This window comes from Bombus affinis, chromosome 15 (genome assembly GCF_024516045.1).
Source record: "Bombus affinis isolate iyBomAffi1 chromosome 15, iyBomAffi1.2, whole genome shotgun sequence".
NCBI classification, from domain to species: domain Eukaryota; kingdom Metazoa; phylum Arthropoda; class Insecta; order Hymenoptera; family Apidae; genus Bombus; species Bombus affinis.
This window is the reverse complement of record NC_066358.1, coordinates 1,421,078-1,446,064: the sequence shown is the minus strand read 5'-3', so window position 1 is coordinate 1,446,064 and position 24,987 is coordinate 1,421,078. Positions and strand designations below refer to the sequence as shown.

At 40.6% G+C, this 24,987-nt stretch overlaps 2 protein-coding genes across 18 annotated transcripts in view; one reads left to right on the top strand and one right to left on the bottom strand.

The window, feature by feature from the left end:
• The window catches only part of LOC126925033 (uncharacterized), a 52,012-nt gene extending 38,776 nt beyond the window's left edge, over positions 1 to 13,236 (top strand). For 3 of the 4 annotated variants that reach the window (XR_007713783.1, XR_007713782.1, XR_007713781.1), the window contains exon 2: positions 11,738 to 11,955. Coding sequence is in view for 1 of the 4 variants with exons in the window: in XM_050740169.1 (XP_050596126.1) it covers positions 11,738 to 11,956 (219 nt within the window). In the remaining 3 variants the exon portion in view is untranslated. Of the gene's footprint in view, positions 1 to 11,737 lie in introns of all 4 variants that reach the window. The other variant, XM_050740169.1, reaches the window with a different exon arrangement.
• Positions 1 to 24,987, bottom strand: part of LOC126925024 (RNA-binding protein Musashi homolog 2) — a 126,268-nt gene that overhangs the window by 23,449 nt on the left and 77,832 nt on the right. For 2 of the 14 annotated variants that reach the window (XM_050740147.1, XM_050740148.1), the window contains one exon: positions 1,493 to 1,766. The exons of 11 other annotated variants lie outside the window; for them this stretch is intronic. The gene's annotated coding sequence lies outside the window, so the exon portion shown is untranslated. The remainder of the gene's footprint in view (positions 1 to 1,492; positions 1,767 to 24,987) is intronic. One more of the 14 variants, XM_050740149.1, reaches the window with a different exon arrangement.

Sequence of the window (24,987 nt, the reverse complement as noted above, 5' to 3'; positions counted from 1 at the left end):
GTCGATCAACCGATTAATACTCGTCTTGATCGACCTTCTTCTGCTTCCTCTACTCGCGTCACGATAACTGATCGAGCTTCTTGCTGTGCGCCCCACTTGTACGCTCTCTCGTTTTCGACGATTTTATATCTACTAATCGCGGCCGAACAGCGTGCCAACTAAAACGACAAAGATTGATTTAGTTGTATTATATAGAACGGACGTCTACCATAAAAGAAACAAAATGAAGCTTAAACGATCGTGATTGATCGCGTTCGTTTATTACGGATACAATCAGATAATAGCTGTCGACTGTAGCACGAATAAGCGGTAGAGAAGTTCACTATCTATCGCAGAATGAAAGGTGAACAGAGACGATGCGTTGACCCGAGTTATCAGCTGGTCTCGATGTTGGATACGTCTAACGGTGTCTAGCGATCTAGGTCGGTCCAGGACGAGGTATCACCTTTTCCTCGTCTTGTATTTCAACGTACGCTTCTGGTTGCTTTGCTTAACGATTATTCTACTTGGGTGCGCGATAATGGAGAAAGAAAGAAAGCGAGATAGCTTGCTGGTGAATTGTGCGAGCAACGGAGAGCAAGAATTGCAAAGGAGGAGAGCAAAAGAGGAGAGAAAGAGAGAGAAAAGAAAGGCACAGAAGGGTGAGAGACAGAGACAGAGAGAGAGAGAGAGAGAGAGAGAGAGAGAGAGAGAGAGAGAAAGGAAAAAGGGAGTACACGAGAGAATCGATCGTCCCGTATCGTTCATATTATTGTACATACGTAGTACGCTGTTTTTGCTGAGTAAAAGTTCGCATATCGAGAAAATGCGCGGTTTTTCTAACCAAGAATCTAAAATTGCTGCACGGCAAAGCAACGAACGAATCGAGAAGGCAAAGCCGGCAGGAAGTAGCGATGGGCGTTTTATAAGACTACGAATATTCGAAGAATTTCGAACATGATTCAAATATTTACAACTCTTCGTCTTGGAAGTCTCGATCTTCTTCAGTCTTCAAGGTCTTAAGTGTAGCTTTAGAGTAGCGCAAATTATAAAGACGAATAACATAAATAAACGTGTTTATGACAAGTTGAACGTTCCAAACCTTCGTCAACACCTTATGTTGATGCACTATTTGGACAAAAGTATCGATTGAAGACACCAGAAAAACATTGAATACTTACCGAGCTAATGCAAAAACTACCGAAATTCTCCAAACTATCAAGATATTCCAACATATTCGAGACGTCCAAGAATTCCAAGACTTATCGAGATTTTCAAGAAATCGTATGTTTCGATACGTGTTCAACGTTCAACGTTTCTACAACGTTTCTACAAACTTCGCATATGCAGATGCGATGCGATTCGAGGTGTTTTGAGATCCCATCGCTACAGGGAAGTGTAACAAGTAACAACACGGTGTAATACTGCTATCGACGGTCCGTAGTCCTTTCCGTTTGCCTTTCTCTCTTTACCTGATCATTGATCAGAGAGTTTTCGGTAAGTAGGGACTCACGAGAGACAATACAGCACCGGGTCCCGGTCACCGTTGGTCCGTCGTTCGTGTTCGCACCTGGTGGTCCAACGTCGGTTCACCAGGACCGGCGACCAGGATTCGTACTTGCATCCTTGAAAAAAAGAGAGACGGAACAGGGGTTCTCGGGTGAAAAGGCTCGTGCTCGGTCTCGTGTGTAGCCCGGCCCGTTGCTGCTCTGCGCCTTTGTCTGTCTCTTTAACTCATTTTCCCCTCTTTCCTCTGATCCTCTTCCCCGAGAAGAATCGTGGAAAGCCTGCGAAAATCGTCGATGCTTGTTTTCGTTGCGAAAGATAGTGTAAATAGAGACTCGAGAAAAAAGAAAAACAAAAAATGGGTACTGTGGAAGGAAAGAGATATCAAAGGGAGGCTGAAGACACGATTGGACAAAACGGTTAGGAAGAGAACAAACTCGGTCGAGAGAAGGGTATTTCGTCATTTAAACTCGTTTCTGACTATTACGCGATCTCTCGAACCGTTTGTGGACACAGCAAGATCGTTCGACTGCTCGTACAACACTAATATTATAATATGCCTACTAACCAAAGGGATTGGGAAAAGTTGCTCGATCTTAGCGATCTCAACGACATATGGTGGTCTATGATTATATCGGTGACATGACAATTACAAAATTTATATAAGACAAGAAACATTTCTTTTTTTTCTTTTTTTTCTTTTCTTTTCTTTCTGGTGGAGAGCGGTGTTAGAAAAAACAGAGATGAATGATAAAAATCTAACGACGAGTAATAGTAACAATATAGTAATTACATCGATATATAGATATATAGATACTAAGAAAACACTACTCGATATATGACACTGAGAATTAATGAAATCGAAAAATAAAAAGGACAATCGCTCTAGTTTATGTATATGTGCGTGTATATATATATATGTAGAAAGAGAGAGAGAAGCGACAAAATATAGTTTCTATGACAAATCTGCCGCACTACCAGATATATCAATAGTCTCGTCGCACTAAATTACCAGTAAGGGCTCTCGCAGGTCAAAATGAATATTTCAACTACAAGCGATATTTATATACATATATAAATGTGTGAGATATGTATATGTTACGTATACACGATCTACAGACAGCGATTATAACCCGTATAGCTTGTGATATCGTTAGATTGCTGTTACTATACAGTTATACACAAATAAACGCAATTCTGCAGCTAGTCGATCGCTATGATTAATTGCCAGCTCCCATTGCGAACTAACCTATATTATTTAACCTATGAGGAAAGAGGGTACATACGCTATCGATCGAGGAATCGGTTTATTCGTTGGCTCTTTTTAAATCCAAGCCCACGCTAATTTCAACTCAAACGCGATACATACATATATACTTCTTCTTTTAAGGTCATAATATGTATGTACGTGTGTAAACGGTTTTACGCGGTCGTGTTACATTAAACGAGCAGCTCATTTAGACACATGTTTAATCGGGACACGAGGATTATGATATTTAACGCTAGAACTACCAGAGCAATTGAAACGATTATTTCGCAACCAGTGAAAAATTTGTAATTAGTTTTCCAATTGTAGCTGTGCTAAATTTAGAATTTGCGATTCTATTGTCGATTCAAAATTAACGTCACAAACATCGATAACGATTTCGCTAAATTTTGACTAGATTTTTGACTAGAAATTATTCTACGATAAGAAAATTGTTTCATGAAATACCTACTGATTTACAAACTTTTGATCGGTGATTTCTAGTTCCTTTGATACAAGTTTTATACGTTAATCGTCTGTAATTTTAGCGTTACTATCATTATTTCCCTTTTAGATTGCCGATTTGCATGTAACGTTTTCGCTAATATTTACACGCGAAGATAATCAGGACGTTTAATAATTGCCAGTATTCTAGTCGGCACAGTTTGCACACGCTCGTCCACAGATTAATCAAACGTGACGCGTAATATCATAACAAATCTACTCGTGAAAATCCCATAAATAAAATATAATACGAGAATAAATAATATAATACAAACAACTAAAAATATTTATTACGCTCGTCTCCAAATTAATCGTTGTTTAAATTGTTTAAAAAAGAGTGAATCGTTAATCGACGAAATAGAAAACTGAAAATTCGTTGACAACGAGCAGATCGGTTTCCCACGCTTTTCTCCGACATTGACGAATTGATACGCGGATTAAATCGAGAAACGATAGAAAAGCGGGAAAAAAAGCGGAAAACTTGAGAGGGCTCTGGATGACCCTGTTGCTTCAAGGTTGAGAGGACTGCCTCGAGAGAGGCACGAGGGCCTGCTGATGTCTCTTGAAAATGGCTACCTTATGTATAGTAGCGAATAAAGAGAAGAAGAAGAAGAAGAAGTAATAGTAGTAGTAGTAGTAGTAGTAGTAGTAGTAGTAGTAGTAGTAGTAGTAGTAGTAGTAATAGTAGTAGTAGTAGAGAGAAAGAGAGAGAGAGAGAGAAAGCAACGGTATGCAAAAAAGGAGTAATGCTAAAGTAGATTAAGGGCAGTATTCATAGCAGTTACTCGGTCACGAAGATGCCAAGTGTTGCGCAGCTTCTCAGTCTCGTATGCGCGAATAACAATTAAACCTCTTAAAAGCCAAACCGATCAACTTTGCTTCTTCTAGATCTCTCAGTCTCACTGCGATTAATATTCAATATGGAAAATCGGATTATCATTACGATTAGTATTCAACGTCTCAATCAAATGAGAAATGTCTCAATTTTGATGCAAGAACAGAGATTTTATCTACGAATAGAGATATATAAAGGAGACTTATAAAATTGCTTCCTGCAAAATCAAGGTCGGTGGTATCGACACAATCGTCGCTTTCCTCTGTTGTCTCTTGATAAATCGAGGATATCGAACAATGCGCGTGCAAACCCACGTCTTCTCGGCCCACGACAGTTTCGTAGGCGTAACTGCAGTAAACCGGAACAAAAGCAAGGGAGGAAGCAAGGGAGATCCTGTCTGCCTGCTCTACCAATGTCGCAAGTAATAATAAACGATACGAAAATCAGAAATAAAATCGCATAAATCATCGATTTTTATCTAACTTTGAATCATTTGTTCGGAATACTGCGATATGGTCAAAGTCATTTTACTATTTACTTGCTCGCTCGCGTACTTTTATTAAAAATGGAAACGTTTGCTTGAAAAACGGTTCTGCCAATGGTCGAATTTGTATTTATACTATGAGATCTCTGATATCGTGTCATTCTATCGACTCTTTGGTATGGTATAAATAAACACGTTCCCTTAAAACGACGTTGCGCGAACGATATTTGTCTGAAAGCTATTGTTTGCTATTAAATCGTTCAAGAAATGGGAGCTACATCGTATCTGTTGTGGAATTGTTTGCTGTCTGCTGTTTGGCATCCCATGGATGGAATCAATTAATTGGCATCCCTGAACAAGAAAAGAGAAAAAAGCAGAGAGAGAGAGAGAGAGAGAAAGGGAGAGAGACAAATGCGATGAAAATGTAAAGAAAGTCAAGAATTTGTAGGGACGAATGGCAGCTATTTATTCCGCAAGATCGGAATACTTGTTTGAATTAATCGAAAATATCGGCGACATGACTTAATTAATTAAACGACAATCCTTGGCGCAGCGAGATTCTAATCGTTTTAAACGCGAAAGATCGATAAGCGAAAATGTATTTATAGTAATTCTCGATTAATCAACGAATTTTTGTCGAAGTTTATAACGCGTCGTTTGCTATTGAGCGGACCCTTCGAGCGCATAGGATGCTAATTAAGCTGTCGACGTGATCCGAGTTGTAAATTTTATAACCTGCAATGTTGGAAATTCCAACTTCTCAAAAATAGCAGATACACTGCCCGTATCGTAAACTGAGGATAATCTTATATCTTCAACATCATCGATTCGATCTGTCGACCGTGTCGTTGTTATTGTCTACTTGTACGTCATGCAGTGAAATATGTAGATTTTTACTTTAAGATTATTCAAATCAAATTCTTGGTCTTTCTAATGAAAACGATTTATTACTATTTCAGGCAACTGTAGTAATCTTTTAATATCCTAACTATGATAATTTCCAATATGCAAAACCAAGTTACCTAACACCTCGTAAATTAAATGCTCGACTCATGTTTCTCGTTTCATTCATATGCAATGTTCCTCGTTTTGTTTTTCAAACGAAACCGATTGCAAAAAGCAGTCGATAAATCTTAGAGCATTTACCACACGGATAATCGACAAGTCTCAAGTCCGACTCTGCGTTAAGCTGGCACTTCTCTGCTGCAATCGGTTGAGTTCGCGAGCATCGTCTGGCAGCCGTATCTTCCTCGTGAGAAACGTGCTCCTTCTGTCGCGAATTAACGAGCATACGTTACGCGGTCGTTGCATCGTCTTAACGAGCTGCAGCACGTGTAGGCGCGCGCCGCGAATTAACGAGCAGCCTTTCGAACGCGCCAGCCGCGTGTCTCGACGTTGATATTTCCTGCGGCATTCAACGGAATCGATTCTTACGATCCAAATCGAGTTCCAATATGTTCTTCGCTCGCATCACCGCTTCCGATGCAATCCTAGCCTCTACTTGAGAAATCTGTGTCTCTCTGTCTGTCTGTCTGTCTGTCTCTCTCTCTCTTTCTCTCTCTCTCTCTCTCTTTCTTTCTCGTACAGTATAATTCCAAGTCTCAGAGAATCGAAGAAAAACGAAGAGAAGCGAGAGGTAGATCCACCATGTGCGCGACAGCTACATCGACGAGTTGACGACGATTTGAGAACCATCTGCAGAACCGTCTCATCTGACTCTCTAGAATCAAACCCACTAGCCAGCGTCGTCTCATCCCTCGTGTTTCAGGGTGAAACGTTCTCGTTCCCTCGTCGCGTTCCATCTTCCAAGAAGCCGCGGAGCGTACGTTCCACGTACGTGCATGGAAACGCTGCGGTGGCGAACGAACCGGCATGCAAAAGGACTGCGAGCGAGCGCAGTATTGTAGATCTGTTGCTAAACTCCCCTCCCGAGCCGTTCGCGACTCCTACCCTTCAGTGGCTGCTCTTGAGAGACCAGCCAGCAAACTCCATTTCTACCACCGGCTCGAGCCACCGTCTCCCCCACTGCCACAGCCGACACCTCCCCTCGAAGGCCACCCCCAACGAACCTATCTTCCTGGTCAATAACCTCGCTGTACCGTGTGCCGTGTACCCGCGACATAATCGGCTACCATCGCGTTTCGGATCAACGTGCTTCCACATAGCACACGTGTCTCTCCTTTTCTTTTTTTTTTTCTTTTTCTATTTGCACCTTCTAAATTTATTTTTGTACGCTGTATAGCAGTTCTGATTTTCTTCTTTAACGTTGGAGTATATATCGTTCTGTTACAGTTGACGCACAACGCTTCCGGATAATAGTTCGTACTTGATTTTAGAATGCTCTGCGCTAATTTCAAGAGTTCGGTTTCCATCGATCACATTTATCGCGCGAAATATAAAATACTAGCTGAAAACTGGGTACTTTAAAGTAAATACAGCCAAACTCGTAATTAATTTTCGTTTTCTAAAACCGAACAATATCAACGCAGGGTTGAACTTCAGCTCGTAACTTTCTTTCAGTCGTTCCTCTTCCTTATTGGTCAACTTTCGTGTAGGTGCACTAAAGGCGTATAGGTAAATTTAGCTCTAAGCGAACTATAGCTTTAATGTCAAACAATTCTGCGTAAATTTCGAAGTAAAAGTATTCGAAGAACGGGGATCATGAGCGACGTGGAAAGAAATATAAAAATTGAGTGCCCGGATTGTTCACGCTAGGATTAAAGAACGAGTTTGTATTTCTAGAGGGGATGAAAGAGGAAGCGATTGATCGACGAGTATCCGGAGCTCTTATTCTCCCGCGTTGCATCACAGTTTCGTTACTTTTTCACCCGTGTTTCCCTTTCTAGGAGGTGAGAAAAGAAACGACGACGTCGTTTTATCGAGCGTCGCCGACGCGCTACGACAACTTTTTGTTTGCTCGTCTTCGTCTATACTCGTTTCAAATGGAAATTTTAATTCGATTCGGAATTCCTTTACCTTCCGAATCTCCTTTCGTGTCTATCGCGCATCAGAGAACAAGTACGTGCGCTATCTCCGAGGACAAAAATTAACGTGATACGTATCTTCGTTCTTTAAAGACGGCCATATCTTGGTTAAATTGTATCGCGCGTCTCTGCCAACTACCGATACGACGGCAGAAATTTCTCTCGCCATCCTGACTATTGATCCTCTCTCTAGCAAGCTGATAGAATTGTTACAAGCTTCCTTCCTTCGAAACGTGTTCCTGCGTTTTCCCCTCAACTGCAGCAGCGAGTATTCTACGGCTGTTGTGTTCTTCGAAATTATAACAGACCGATCCAGATTCCGTAGACGCGACAATTTCAATGAAATTTCGTAATATTGTCTGCTTTGAAAGCATACAAAAACGAACGAGGCAGAAAATTTTGTTGAGGCTATAGAAGAAATATTCTCTTAGAAATGGAACACGCGAATAAAAATAATAAGAAAAACGCGATCGGATCGATAAGAGAATTTTTCGAGGGCGAGAACGATGTTCGGCGAAGAGAGTGCCATCCATAGGGTGGCGCCATCTGTGCCGGTTGTCGGGAAACTCGTCTTAAAAATCACCCCCCTAAGATCAATACACCGTACGGGTAGACAGTAAGTCTATGGAACGCGACCGAAATGCCCCAGGAGGTTACATCTTTTAACTTTCACCGCTTTTCTTGATAATTTAGAGACATGGTGCAAGCAGAATCCGAGTACAGCGTATGTATAATAATTTCTGGAGCACGACCATGTGCATAGTTCGAGAACTTAATTGTAAAAATTCAGATCTTTAATTAATATCTCCCTCTCTCTCCCTCCCTCCCTCTCTCTCTCTCTCTCTCTCTCTCTTTCTCTCTCTCTCTCTCTCTCTTTCTCTCTCTCTCTCTCTCTTAGACGATCTATACCTTTCCATTTCGAAATTCGAATTGACCGATCTCCTCTGCTGAAGCAAGTATATTCTCCGACGTAGTTGGAAAATGGAATTGAAATATGTTATTAGAATTGCGATTAATAAACTGTGAATATCCACGCAGATTCAGATTATCATGACGTTTCCACTAGAGAGATTGAATCCAAATATTATAATTAACACGCTGTACTCTGGACATTCCGTACAATCCTGCGTATTATGTACATTTTCTACGTTCGATTTTTTCACGTATGCACAAACATCCGTAATCTGATTAGCTTTTCGTTCGCGTTTCGCCTAATATTCCGCTGTTCGTAACAATGCCGAGCAAGGTTTCTCTGTTTACGGACGAATCGGCGGACGCAGGTGTTCGAACGATTTAGAATATCACGCGCTTTGGAAGCCATAGAAGAAAAAGGAAGGAAAAAAGGATGCATCGTAAACGAGTGAGGAAGACCCGTGAATTCGGGTCAGGCATTTGGCTTACGAGGGTAGTTTCCAAAGGTTTCCTCTCTCTTTGGAATCTCCGCTTTGCGGCTTCTAACGAGATAATTTGATTTTCAGGTTGCACAAAGCACTGTTTTCTCTCTCTCTCTTCCCCCTCCTGTCTCTCTCTTCCTCTCCTTCCTCTTTCCGTCCCACTCGAGATCTCTTATGTTTTCATACAAACTTTTTTCACCGCTTAATCGGCAGCAAAGTCAGTACTCGGCCGATCGATCGATCGATCACCAACTGTATCGCGAGTACGATGTATCGTTTCATTAGATCACCGCTTTCGACATGGTTTCACGTAGATTTTTAACGAATTACGGTTTTTCGATAACGAAAGTTTGAAAAACGCAGCCAACGATGGGCAAAGAAAGTTTTTAGGTAGAACACGATGGAACAGAATAGCCATTGTTTGGAGTTTCAGCGATATTCAAAATGCATTTGGAATAGATTCAAGTTACATACGTGTGCAACCTGCTACAATAACGATCGATCACCATTTGTTGGTATACTTTCTCGCGGCATGAGCTGCGCAAATAATCGTTTTAAAATCGAGCACAGTGCAACGAGCATAATTAAACTTATCGTAGCGTCGCACGATTTAGTTTTCACCGGTAATGTTTTTTCCCGCTCCGAACTCGCGTTTTATGGCATAATTCCTCGTGGAGAACACGTAGAATTTCAACTGAAATTCTACGCATTAGTCTTCTGAATTAGTCGCGTCTAATTTGCGATTTGCCAGTCCAGTTTGCGTTGAATTAAAATTAAACGGTTCACATTGTAACGTCAGACCTTAATCGCATCTCTGTGCGCGTGTTTCCATTAATTAATTCTTTATCCTAATTTCCATCGTTGCAACGTACAATGAAACTTTGTGTGATAAATGAAAGAGTCGTTTCTGTAATTTGAAAATCATTATTTAGAGACACGACAAATAGAGAGATGGTTACATAATTTGTCGCAAATCACTTGTCCCAAAGATAAAAGGCGACTCGGTTGGCGGCGGATTAATTCACGAAATCCCCTCCTTCGCCGCCAATTCGAACGATGGCGCCGCCATTATTTGGCATTCTTCGTCCCTGCCGCATTCAAGCCTCAGCAAAGAACAGCAGTCAGGTAAGCACAAAGAACGCGTAAGACAAAACCATCGAGGGCGAAATCCTCGCTTCGTCGGATCGTCGAAATTCTTCAAAATCGCTATATTACCTTCACATCCTCTCGCGTCGTTCTAAACAAAGTAACAGATTTTCGAATTCGAGCTATGGCAAAAATGATTCCTTCAGGCTTTCTCCGTTTTCTCGTCGTCGAAAAAAATTGTCAGGATGGCTGTTGAATTTTCAATGTATGCTTCAGCAGAGGAATGAAACTGGAATTAATTAAGGCTCGACGACTATGGACGCGCACTTGTAATTATAATTGCCGCCATGCAGACGGTGTCGCATCACTCTACGAGATCTACGATCATTAGAATCGCGAATCGAGCGTCGATCAATACGAAGAACAACTGGACCTTTCATTTCAATATCGTTGCAGCGCGAATGATACTACTTCTGCAGTTGATATCAAAAGCCATCGTTCTGAAATAAAATTCTTTTCCTTTCTTATCGATCTTTATACCATGATATAATACCGTCGAATTTACTAAAAGCATTCCCTCGGTGATATTGACCACAAATGAATTTAAAAGACACACACAATTTCCTGGTGATAGAAAGTTACACCGTCTTTCGCGCAGTTCTGGTGACTCGAGCATTTTTCCAGCGAGCATGAAACAATCATGCAGGCTGGATGATTGTTCGAGAAGCGCGTTGTGCAACAGAACGGCGAGAAACACAGGGCATGGTTTAATATTGACAATGGCAACGACAAAGTTCCTAACGGGACTGGGGCTGAGGGTTTACAGAGGGGCGATGGCACGAAGTAAGCAGCTTATTGCGAGCGACGCAGTATGGATTTTCACCGACGTTGCTGTTTGACGTTGACTTCTATCCGATAGTTGCTGCGCAGTCGAGACATCTCTACCGAAAAACTCTTACATCGCTGGATGAAGGCTGGCATATCCGCGAAAGCTTCTTTCCTTTGTACCCTCCCGAACATCGAGACCAACTTGGTCAACTACTACACTCGTTCCTGACACTTTGCTGTCGTTTCGTTGCACGAGAGATGTTTGGATAACCGTCCACTCTGTTGCTTCGTGCATCTTCTCTTCCTTAGTTCTATCGCTTTCTCCCTTCTTTTTAACAACGATCGTCGGACGTGTATTTTAGACTACGGTTATAGCAAAAGAGTGTTTCGACGATCAGTTATTCCGATGAATATATCGGAAGAAAATAAATATGCATAGAGAATATCAAAGAATATGTAGAAAATGTTTGTAGATAAAACGATGAAAGAAATTGGACTACGATGTCGGCTCGGGATAAAAATCTAAATAAGTGACATAGAATATGAATAGGATTTCGGTTGTTGCGTTAACAGAATGTGAAAGACGAAGCGTGAGTAAGTAAAGTACAAAATAAAGAGAAAGCTACGTCAGCTCAAGGACATTTTTATACGCGAACCTTTTACACCGCTTTGATGTCTACAATCTCTATAAACATCCTTACATATCTTCCGAGACTCTTTATAGATTCTTACGTATGTATGCATACATTTTGATCTCTGGGCGTTTTGTTCGTCAGAACAGTAGTTCATCGGATCAGAACACACATCCATTGTGACCATAGCCTTATACATATGTTGTCACAAAGTGACGCCAACATAGTATAACCTTTAACATGGTTCCTTCGTTTTCAGATAATCAAACGGCACAAGTTGAAGCCGGCGATTCACTTGGACAATCGGTACCGGTTAATGAGAAACGAGCCTATGCTGGACGCGGACGGAAATGAAACCGATCAAATCGGCGAGGACGAAACTGCGCCACCTAGCCCAGAGGAAATACTCGCTATAATGGAAGAAAAGGGTCACGATTATTTTACCAAGCGTTTACCACGGTTAAAGATTACGGAATAGAAACCTTGTATCGCGTTCGAATTATTTTCTCAAATACTAATAAATAATTTCTCCTTTCGAATTTACGTTCAACTAAATGTAAACTTAAGGGGCTATTCTAGTCTACAGATTTGAAAAAATCGAAAAATTTTTTTGTTCAAATTTCCAAAGTTTAGACATTCAAGAATATGCCCTTAAAAGGATTTTTCAAAATTTCGATTACTTTATGAGTTACAGCCATTTTTGTGATGCGACATCTGCTCCGGTCCGACCGGAACAAATGAACAATAGACGGTAGACGCTGCCCGAGTACGTACGTATGAATACCCTCATAAAATCTTTATTGTATTTTATCCCTTTTTAATGTATTTGTAATTCAATAATTCAACTGTAACGATGTTTGGATTCTAAAACCCAAAATAATAACGGAAATTCGTCAATATGGACTTTTGCTCCGAAGCACATCTATGCAGGAACGCAGACAATTCAAATTTCTACTTTCCTCATAGTACGTATTTTTAATGAAGGTTTTATACCCATATTAAAAATCTTGTGGTCAAAAAATGTCATGGGAATCATGATTGGCCCAGAAGCTCATGCGTTCGCAATCAGGCGAGGCGAAGTTCGCATCGAGCGCTCTGAACTCCGAGCTTCAGAGGCATCAAAAGAAGCCACGACTGCTTGTCCCCATAAAAGAACTTCGGAGAATGAGGATTTTGAAGTAGAGGAAGGTTTCTTGTATAGAGCAGGAATCACCGATTAAAAATATGTAAATATGCTGTACCATTCTACAAGTAAAATTGCCAAAAACTTGTCTCAAAACTTTAAACGCGTTTTTCTCGAAACTACTTTTTTCGAGTTGGCGTGCACGATATCTCAAGTTCTAATGAACCGATTTATTTGAAATTTGGTGTGAATGTTTTTTATACATTCCTCTATCACCTCAACCACGCTCAGATAAAAATTTTTTATTTTACTATGTTTAAAAAATTCAGAATTGCCAAAAAAACATGCCAAAAAGGAAAATTTTTTTTCAAACGGCCGCCATTTTATGAAAAAATATTTTTTTTACTTCTCCAAGGTTCATGCTATAGCCGCATTTATACTAATTAAGAATCCGTTCGGTTTTTTTGCTTCACATGTCCAAAAGGGTTGAAATCATGCACGGCAAGACACCGTTTTTTTGGATCCTTCACTTTGCCAGCTCATAACTTTGTGAATTTTGAGCTTTTTTCGGTTAATTTTTTATGTAATCTTAAAATATCAATAAACAAATGATAAAAAAATGGATAGTAAAAATATTTTTTGTTTCGTTTGTACAGAGCTTCAAAACCCGCCCGAATTTCATGCGTAGACTAGAATACCCCCTTAACGCATCTATTTTGTTACATCGTGGAATCCAGCTTGTTGCACAGTAGAAAAGAAAAGAAGTATAATTTTACGAGCGAAGAATGCTAAGATATCAGGTTTTATAAGTTGACGTATGACCTGGCTAGAAGGAAATAATATTTTTTTCAAGATATAGGCCAACTTTTTCCACGCGAAAGAAGCGTACACGTTGTATCCATGCGGAAGAGGACCGCGTAGCTGGTACGCCAGGTGTGTGGTAGTTTGTAGAAAGCGAGAAGCGAGCAACCCTCTTTTGATGTCCGATGGTAGCTATCCAACGTAGGTAGGCAGCTGTTGCTACGAGATTATAAAGAGCTGTATCGTGAAACGATGCTTCGATGAAAATTCTCGACACTTCCAACTATGCTCCGCGTGTACACAAAGACAGTAATATCCTCTCGTTTTTCGCGCTTCTCGTTACAAAGTTCCAGAGTTTCGGTATTCTATTCCGTTTCGTTATGGGAGATTCGGTCTGCTGTTGAAATTTTTTTTGCTGCATAATTCTTGCTGCGCGAATATGCATTATTCACGTCACTTCAGCATTTCTATACAGTTTCGAGAAGACTGGACAATTTTAATTTTCGTTGGAATCTGTCGATACGTTAGACGCATTAAACCTCACAAGACAGACATTTCTCGATCTACGGATCCAATAAGGGCGATTTGATAAGGAAAGAGAAAGCTAGTCAATGAATGTCAATCAAGCAATGCGTATCTCGTAGACCCACGTCATTCATATTTACTTCCTCCGTAAAGTCGCTTTAATCAGTTACATGGAGAAGAATCAGTTAATCCGTTGTTCGGAATTATCAATCTCTTGGACACTTTCTTTATTTAGAATTTCCTATGTTTTCACTTATCTTCGTTAAAAATAAATTACATTGTATTTACGTTTGAAAGAATCAAAACCGAAACCAATTTAATTGAAATCGACTTGTCCTTACTAATGTTTAATTCTTTATTTACAGTAGCTTCTGACGATTCGTATTATGTGGAAACAAAAATTGTCACGTACCAAGCAATTAAATTCAGCAATTTCCAAACGATAATTCACGCTCGGTTCTCGAATCGAGCGTGACTAAGACAGATTAGCGGACAGCGAGAGATACGAGGCTCTATCCCGGTCGAAAATTACGTAACACGTGGAGAAATACGTTCGAATGAACATTGACCGGAATGGCGGCCTCGTCTATTCTCGATATCGATGTCCCATAGACGGGTTAAATCGTTCGCACACACCGCGAACGTTTCTAATAACCAGATAATTTCGCAACGATAATACAATTCAGACCTCAATCTATGATCTCACCCCGTTCACTGGGGTATAGCGTGCTACTTCGAATTAGTTTTGGATAATTTCCAGCACTTTGTAACTAGCATACTAACAAACGATCGTGTGCTTTATACGAATAAAACGCTCGTCGTCGCGTGCAATTTGGATAAAATCCAAAGCGTTACGCGATTTCGTCCGTTATCATTTTATTCCAAATAAGAACGCGATTATATTCCGAGTTTCCTGGTTTCTTGCACGATGCATTCTTAACGATATCGCTAGAATTCTTTTCCTCCATTAGAGAAATCGATAAGCAGGGGTAAAATACTGTTTCTTCGTTAAAAGTACAGGTATATGCGTAGGATTCTTCGGCATTAGCGGTACTAAGAAAGGTACTGGCCAACACTTCGCAAACAAGTTAGACTCTGAAACTGTGTCATTGGAAACACAACCGACCATCGCAGGACTATGGCTTAGTTCCGATATAACGAGTATATAACAGGGTTAGAAAATGACTATATGAAGGTCAGGCCAGGTGATAGTCTGTGCAAAGCGATTAAGAGAGGCTCCCTTAATGTGGCGGAAGGTAGGAAGGTAGGTAGCGACAGCTGTTACTCGTCCCTGCACGAGGCCATACATCAGAGCTATACATTAGACAGCGTGTTTGGATCGTTCAACGCGGTTCAGCAAGTGGACCCTTCCACGAGGTTGCAGCCTGGACCAGGCCTGCGTTACCTCCGACATCGTCGTCGGGGGCAGCATGTGCCTGGACAAAGAGCTCATTCAGCCACGGACAATGGCCTTGGCTGGAGAGGCCGCTGCAACAAGCCTGTCTCCTGCCTGTCCGCCTATGCCTTCTCTGTCTTCTCTGCACATGGCCTGCAATCAAGCTTTCAGGATACTATTTTTCCACTCGATCCGACGTATCGGGCAATCGTCATCGATTAATTAACACATTCGCGACCATTTTGTATCGAATCGATTTCATCAGGTTGAACGCGGATTAACAACGACAATTATTCCGTATTGAATCGATTTGACCGGGTTGAATGGTAATGTGTATTGTTGTAGTATAATAGTGTACAGTGAGACTATGTTAGAATATGATTTCGAGATTAGGAAAATTCAATTATGTAAGCAAATCCAAATGTTGTGATTGTGCGATGAATGTGCGAGCAAGTTTGAAGCTTCGGTATTTCACGCTTCGCACGAATGTAAATATCGTAACGGAAATAAAAATATTCGCACACCAGAGTAAGATCCAGAGCAACTTTGCGATATCTTTCTTAGAGAATAACAAATTATTAAAAGAAACAAAGAGATACTAAGGTTGCTATTTCGTCTTTTCCTCGAATCGTCACGTCTGTCCTATGCGATGAAGGTTGCTAACTGCTTTCTCGATAATGCAAGTACCGTTTTTCTGTCCATTCTATTGTCTTCGTCGATCGAGGCTATAAACGAGTGACAGAATGCAAGTCTAACGGATCGAAAGTCGACAAATGAAGAAAGAGATCGAAAGATGCGAGGTTTCGCATGGACAAATAGAAAGGAAGGAAGGATAGAAAAAGAGAAGCGTTCGTGTTCCTTTTTTCCGTCCATTTCGAAAGGCCCTTTTAGCGAGCAATTTACAGGCTGACTCTCAGACCTGCTATACCATACAGCGTACAGTAACTGACGGTGCGCGAAAGCGAGAGCGAAAAGGAAAGAAAACAAATTCGCTCGCCGAAGCGGGAAAGTGAATCGACGCCACTGTTCGCGACCGAATATGCCTCGTTTATGCTCTTTCTTTCTCTTCTGCTTACCTTCTCGCGGCAAAATGTAACCTCAATCGCATGGTTGCGACAGTGTCTCACGTAGTCCAATGGTCTCTGTCTAATCTAGTAATATTATAGCTCTTAGTTGAAATGTTTTAGTAAGGTAGAAAAATAAAAGACTGAAAAACGTCGCTAATAAGAAAAATAATATCGTAACTATTCTCTCCCAGGAACTTATCTATTTCGTTTCAGATATCTTCAGTTTATCATATCTATTCTAATATCTATTTCTATTTCGATTGCTTAAGCTCCGTTGGTTTTTTCAAATGGTTTCATTAAAATTCGTAAAAGCGAAGACGCAACAGTTGCGTTTATGACCTACTAACGAGAGTCAGATAGCTAAATTTCAGATAATTAACCGTTTAAGTCCCAGGGATCATTGAAAGATAGGGCTGAAAAATCCCGAACAGCGCCATAACGCTTATTTTAACCGATTGCGAAGAGAAAAAAGCGATACAATAGCGCTCGTCATATTTGTTACTTTATGGAATACATCTATATTATTATATATGTGTACTATTAGTTTATAAATATTTCAAGTTTTGTTCAATAAAAATTATTGAGAAGATAACTATGAAATGCAAAATACCGTTAGTCGTTCGTGGCGTTCAAATGTACTGGAACTTTTCGACACAAAATCTAAACAGCGCGATCGCGCTACTTGGGACTCAAACGGTTAACCTCTTAGGTACGATACGCCACTATAGTGATTTTCGTGGATGTCATCCTATATTACGACGCGCCACTATAGTTGCTCACTCTACTGACTCATTCGCTTACCGTTTGAACCATCTGATGTTTTTTATTTGTCTTGCTTCACACTTTTTTGCCCTCACATTTTATAACAGTGTTAACAATATACAGACAACATATAGTCTTTGTTTTTGATATGCCAGTGTCAGGTATCAATTGTTGCTTTTCGTTAAAATAAATATACCATTATTAGATGCTCTTTTTAACATGCCGATCCTTATCCTTATAATTTTTTAGAATCTTCAACCTCAAAATGTCGCTTCAAAATAGAAAATTAAGAGCAATTTGACAGACACTATCGCGCTATGAGTGTGAAAATTGTAACGTGGGTCTATGTGTCGTACTGTGCTTTAAAATTTATCACATTCAATTATATTATTAATTATTAAAGTAAGTTATTAAAGTTAAAGTACATGCATCGCACTTTTAAGAAAAATTATAATTTAGTTATCAAAAACTTCGTTCCAATGTGCTTGCATGAGAAGGGCATTATTCGTCACACATTACAGTGGTATGTATCGTTTACGCGTAATTCGTGTCAAAATTTACCCTATAGAGAAACAGCCCGGCGCAAAAACCGTACCTAAGAGATTAAGAGGACACAACGTATGCGTGAATATCAGCAAACGTATTAAATCGCTACTTCGTTAAAACTGCAAAGAATTTGAAAAGTTTGATACGCAAAGGTAACACGCACGTGTGGTGAATCGGCTCAATTCGCGCGGACATTCCATTAGAAACAACGGCGAACTTTAATTTCCGTTGAAAAATCGCAAACTTGTTACCTCGTCCCGTTAATTAATCGCGTCCGGAACAGCAAAAACCGTTCCAATCTTTTTTCTAAACGGATTAACACTTGTTGATCGAGATACGCACGTTCCAGGCTGTCGCTGGTTTAATCGTGGCGCGTTTATCGTCACGCGAACGCACAGAGCAAGCGTTTATGTTCGCTGTACAATAGTCAACGTGATTTTTAGGAGGAACATCAGCGAGTTTGATTAATACGTCTTTTCTATTCGCATTATCGGATATTCTCTCCGAATGAAAACGATAGGAAAGTAGTCGATGTAGCAGCTATTACGGTGTCTCTCGATCGCGGTCACTATTCTTTTCATTTTCACCTCGCTACTGCTCGGAAAGAACTTTCGCTGGAGTACGTAATAAAATCCTTGCTGGTTCCCCTCTCTCTGTCGCGCTCGCTGCTAGAAGGGAGCACTTCAGAAGAGTTTATATGGCGGATCTGGTATACACCATCGGCGCGCGTCTGGCAAAAGAAAGGCATGCCACTTAAAAAGGGCGTGGTGTGCTTTCTCGTGTTCCACGGGAATAAGTACATCGCAAATACGTGTTATTCCTCCGTGAACGTTTCGACCACTGTGCGAATGCTATTCGTGGAAAAACAGTGCGATCGTGGCCCGACTACGAAAGAAAAGAGAAGTCTAACCAAATAAACTCTTTGTTTCGGTTGAAAACTACTTGAAACTCGCGGATCTTTTTTGAGCACATAACGCTACAGATACCACTGAATGAAAACTTGGGCTTATACCTACAATCACGTGCTATATCTATTATTACATTAGCGTTGCAAATATCAATGACAGTATCGTTTACTTCGACAAAATCTTTCGTTAAGTAAATATAAAAAACATGTAATAGTTGCGAATTTTTTATTGGTAACATCCAACTTATATTTTGGTAAATTTCTTCTTTTCGTTGCCTAAGTCATACCATAGATGTTTAATGATTATTCACCTCCGTAAATTTACTTATCACAGGAAAAAAGTAAATTCCAAAGATACAGTTAGAAGGTACGATTTTTCATTTATAGAATAGATCAGCATAGTAGTAAGCCTCATGTGTGACATGATAGACGAAGACGAACTCAACATCGACTGAAATCATATACATTCTTAAATAACATAACTGTCGGTCGTGCCTCATGCCAGAAGAGACAGTGTCTTGGTAAACGAAGCGGTTTACGCTTAACCGCTAATTTAATTCTCATTGCACTCTACTTTCATCGCGTAAACGATCCCATTTCAATTTTAAATCGATTTTAACAACTTTCTCGTTGTAAAAATTGCACATATATCGCGAGAACCAACAAACACCCAAGTATTAAGAGTCGTTAACGTAACTAACAACGTTGTAACTCGGTTACGTTACCGTTGCTCCGTTATACAAACTCGTTACCAAGTAATCTGATAACGAGCCAGTCAATTAATTAAACGCGATATGAACTTATTGTCACGCGAATTGTATCAAATTCCAAACCAGCCAATAACCGCGTCATCGAAATTGCTCGCCCGACCGCTTCAAACCGCGCCATGTTTAAAATAACTATCCGCTTCTCAGCTGACCTAAACCACGCGATATAGCAAATATAGACAGTTATGTAGCAAACTAGAGAAAAGAAATGGCACTAAAGGCGTATCGAGCATGCGTACAGTATTTGAAAAGACTTCGCAGAGTCCCATTCTTCTTCTAGGTACTGGTTGCATGAGCCGGCAGAAAAACGGAGTCAGACAGAACAGCGTGAGATGCTAAACAAATGAGAAAACCGCAGGTAGAGAGATAGAAAGAGAAAGAGGTTAGTGGACAAGGGGCATCGGGCCCCTTGAGAGGAATCGCAAGGAGAAGGAGACGAGGGGATAATCGACGGGAGATCGCGGCGAGAGAGGAGAGAAAATAAAGAAAAGAGTAAAAATCGGGCGAGGTGAAGGAATGCTCGGCCTTGGCGCCTACCGGCTGCTCGAAGAGGCCTCGCAACCTCGTCTGTCCGAACGAGGAGGCTAAGGATAGAAGTCGCATCGCGCCGCGACTCTCCTCGTGTAGGTACTTAGGTACTCGGAGAGCAACATTTCCACCAGTGTGGGAGTGTATGTACTCGCCGAGAGCAGCCGATCGTGACAATGAAATTCGCGGACGATGAAAAGAAGGCGAGATTATGTAGGGTAGAATCGCCCTAATCCGAAAGAGGATTGACTGCACTCTGGTCTAGATTGCTAGACATGTTGGAGATGGCGCGTTTGACGATATCTTGGTATTTAATACCTTGATGAAATGTTCGCAAATATTAATAAAAGAGATGCAATGTTACAGTCGGGAAGAAGTTTAGAGTGGGAAAGGGTTTTAAATGGAAGGCAGACTGATCTGTCGATCAACCAATTGTAATATCAGCCTTTTGTGATGGCAGTCAATAAAGTCAATGAGGCGAGCTAAAGGAAAACGCCTTGGATGAAAATTCTATAACAGGATTCGTAGAATAGTAGGGTTCACAAAGTATTGTGAACTATCTGCTTTGCCATGCAGGTTAAAGACTTCTTCTCGACCGAACACTACATGGTAAACGTAGTTTACCAAAGAAGCTAAGGTACGTGGTACGCGTTACCTCATCGAGTTACCAACAGATGTGCGGATGTTGTAACAAAATATATTTATAGAAGTTACATTTTTTGGCGGTAACGCGTGCGTTAAGTAGTTAGATCGGTGTAGTCGATTATAAATCCTGTCTTATTGATTTTTCAAGTACGAGCGTACCTACACGCTAAAATAAGATTGACGTCGTCCATTTATACATTCCTACACTCCATCTATTTATACGTTACAGGAGTTTATGGATAGAACGAAATTCTTTACCTTGCACCCTCGTATGTTATTCTTAACGTTCATTAGCTACACCGCCAGCGATAGTCATCGAATTTGATTTGATATTTCATCAGGCCGATAACCATCTGACGTTTATTAGATTCCGCCGCCAATTCTGCCGAAATTTATGCCGACGGCTTTAATAACGCCTGAGCGAGTGCACGATGAATTTAAATTGAACGCAGCAATGTACCACGGCGCCGCCGTGAAACGTGTATTTCGAAAATGGCGCGCGTTCGCAGGCTTTCGTAAGCGACCGCGTAAAAAGAATTTACCGTCGCGCGCGCAGTTAATCCTATCGGTATACTTAAAACATCGACGCTTTTTACTGCGAAATGCACGGATAGATTTCAACTAGAACTTTTTCCATCTGCAACGCATCAATGATTTCTTTGTGAACGGAAATGGTATCGACCGCAATTCTGTTTCAGATACTTTCATTTCTCAGAAAGTAAGAATTGGCAGATCATTTTCTTACGTTCCGAAAAACGATGAGAAAGATACCGCAAAAAATTATCGAGATTTGTACGCATCCTGCTAGGAAAATAATCCAACGATACGTAAATGAGAACGAACGGAAAGGAAAACAGAATATAAAAGTCCTACCCAGCATTCCAAGCTCGTAATTTATGAACGTCGATAATTGAATTTCGTAGCATCGAGTACAGAGAGAACGGTTGTTACGAAATTTTTTTCCAATTATGAAACTGGTGAGTCGATAGCGTTCAAGCGAACGTAACGGAAGGATTCGAGAGTAAAATGTTTCCTTGTTCGTTCGGCTTTGTTAGCGCGCACTACGGCCCACGGATTCTAAGCCAGCTATAAAGAAAATCTCGGACGAAGGGGAACGCCGACAGATATTACCAGCGCCAGGCTAAAAAATTTGCGATCCCACTATGGTGTTACATATGAGACGAAAGTGAAACAGACGGCGCTGTTTCCGTATTCGGTAATTATAGAGACTTGATGGCCGTAAGAAAATCAAGATAGTACGATAAATTGTAGAAAATAAGATTAAAAATGGGAATTCGCACGAACTTTATTTTTATAAATAATGAGACGAGTTTTAGTACGTTTAATAGAGGCAACTAAAATTAATGAAACTAGATGTCGATCACTTGGCGCCGATTTATAAATGACAAAAATTTGCATGCCCCATTTTTATGATCGCGTCAACAGAGGTGGATTCATAAACGCGTTTGTGTTTGAAAAAGAGTAAATTAATTTCGACGCTAGACGGAACAAGGTAGAGAGATGGTATATAAATTTACACATCAACTCTGGCTGTCTCAACTTTGGATACGGGAGCCCGCTTAACCTGAAAGAACGGCGAGTTTTCCCGACGAAATTTGATTTACGACAAATGGGTTTGTGTTAGAGCACCAACCACGGATAACTTGACCTAATGCACATACGAAAGAACAAGCGTTTTTCACTTGATCTATATACCGTCGAATTTACCCACGCCATTCATTTCGGGTATTTTTTATATTCTGCTAGCTTATTCACAAAGTTACTTCAATCTCCACCGTTTTACAATTCATGATTTAGTACTAAGCATGTATACAATTTTCGATCCAACGAACACCCGTTTATTGTTGCGGAAAAGTCTGAACTCGTAACGATCGTTAATTATACAATATTGTATTAAACCAATTACCATCGTGCCGCATTTACGAGGACCGAAACAAAATAACCAGAGACTGCCTCGTAGTAATTAAAGAAAACTACTTTTCAGATAAGACTCGACCCTAACCTTTTTAAACGCGCCATCATAAGCCGTGCTCTTATCTTAAGATTGCATTATTAATTTGTCTGGCCAGTCTTCATTAACCAGGCACAAGAACTTTAACTCGAGCAAAGAGTACAAAGCCTCGATCGTTCGATCTCCGACGGAATTCCATTACGTAGAATCAATTAGACGGAGCACTAAGTTGCGTTTTTTAAATGCTGCTCGATGTCACGTTTCATCGTCGAAGTCGCATGAATCGATCGCTTAAGCCGCATTTTTCGTTTTGGAGAAAGCATTTCTCGAAACGGTGTTCCAAACGATGTGTTGCATCTTGCATTCAGCTCCAGTTTTCGATGCTCGATTGCATGTAGCAGTGATGTAATGCATCGTGACACAGTTAAACAGGGGAAAAAAGGAAAAAGAGCGGATAAAGGGAGGAAGGAGAAAGAGAAAGAAACAGAAAGGAAATTCTAAAAAGCATTACTTTGCGCTTTCGAGGGACGTTCATCGAAATCCATTAGGCACACGATTTTCATCGCACGAGTACCGGGGCTTGCAACGACGCAAGTCGAAAACGTAACTCGCTCGCCTTTTTTCGATGGCTTTCAAGTATCAAACGCCAACGCTTTTCGAGAGATGAAGAGCGATCGTGACTCGCGAACGAGATGAAAGAACCAAAGAAGGAAAGAAAATACCGACAAGTCAGTCGAGCAACGAAGTTCTTTAGAGAGACTGGCGGACACGAATGTAATGATCTTACTCCTTTCGAGTATGAGTCTAATATATCAATTCAGACCTCTTAACGAGTAATTGTTTCAGATCGAAAGAAATCTGGTTTTAAGGTATACGAGTTATTGCGCACGAGATCGTATGTACGTATAACACTGTACGAAGGTGAAACGAATCTAGTAAGTCGATGCTCGAAAAACATTTCGATCGAGTCACGTTACCGAGCTGCGTTACGCAAGTCATTGTCGTCGTAACGATTTAAATCGATACATTTGATCCCACTAAACCACGATATTCAAGGTTGCATGTTCAATTCGATTACAAGAAACGTGCTATGTAAACGAAAATTCCTCGATTGCTTCACGAATAATCGCTGATACATACTTGGGAATTTTGAAGTCGTTCTTTCGACAGCACGAAATACTTTCTTGGTTACTGAAAGAAAGCTAAAATTTACCGTGACTTCCAACCTAAATCAGAGTGAATCCACACCTTCGGTAAAGTCACTGCCAATGAGACCGTGAAGCGATTTCGGCGATGCCAAAAAACGCCACGACAAAATCGTTAATGGACCGTCGAAGTATGGAGTGTACAATTCTGGTTACTTGTCGCGGACCGCGTGTTAATTTAGGCCGTAAAATTAGTGATCGTCCAAGGCTGCTTTATTTCTGACCCGAAGTCTGGCGCGAAAGCAACATCTTACGGACGCGTACGCAGACACAGAGAAACAAAAAGCTCTTTTCCCTTGTACGACTTTCGTCGAGATTTTTCTCGCGTGTGTTAGAAAATTGCGTGCAACGTGAATTTTTAACGAGAACTTTTGGACGAACTTGTAGCTGCGAACGTATATCCACCGGTTACACAGAAATAACGTTTTTCCGGGTGAGCGACTCGAACAAACGGAAACCTACGCTATTGTAACGAATAAATCTTTGGAGCTCGATCCCGGTGCTCGATTCGATTCAGTTCGATTATCGAGCAGAAGTCGAACCGCAAGCGCGCTAGTTCGCCAATAAAAGAGAAAAGTGAACCGTCTCGGTCCAACGAGCGAACGGCGACGAGTGCGTGTTCCGTCTACCATAATTTGCTTTCGACATTCTTGATCTTTATCTCGGCCATGCGTACGTAGTGGAAATTTAATTTCTACGGAAAATTTTATTTTTTTGGAGAATTGAAACGCTAAACAGCAAACAATCGAAGAGTTTGCGGCGATAAGGTGACAGTTTCGATATTCAAACTGCGTTTATTGAAAGGTGCAGAAAGTTATAAGTTTCGTATGAAGATGGCATATAAAAAATGTAACGAATGCGTTCTTATCGTGTTAATGTAACTTAATCCAGCATAGTTTTTCCAATTTTGCGAATGTAAAGCGTAAAACATATTTTATGGACGTTCTCATATCTTTCAATATGTTGTGAAGATCTTTTATCTGCTTCTTCGGAGAACCTGTCTAACTTCCACTTTATTAGAGTGAACGTGTATGTATAGGCTTGGACGTGTTGAGTGAAAGCGGACATTTCGTGAAAAATCGATTGTAAGTGAGCTCTGTACGAGGACGAAGGAGAAAGAGAGTCGATCTACGAGGCGTGGCACTAAATCGGACTTTAAATTGCATCCGCTTTGTTTCCTTGTTTCTATTCAACATTACGGACGCAGCGTTTATATCCGTAATAGTATCCTCTATTCTCGTCAAAGCTGTGAATTTTACTTTTCC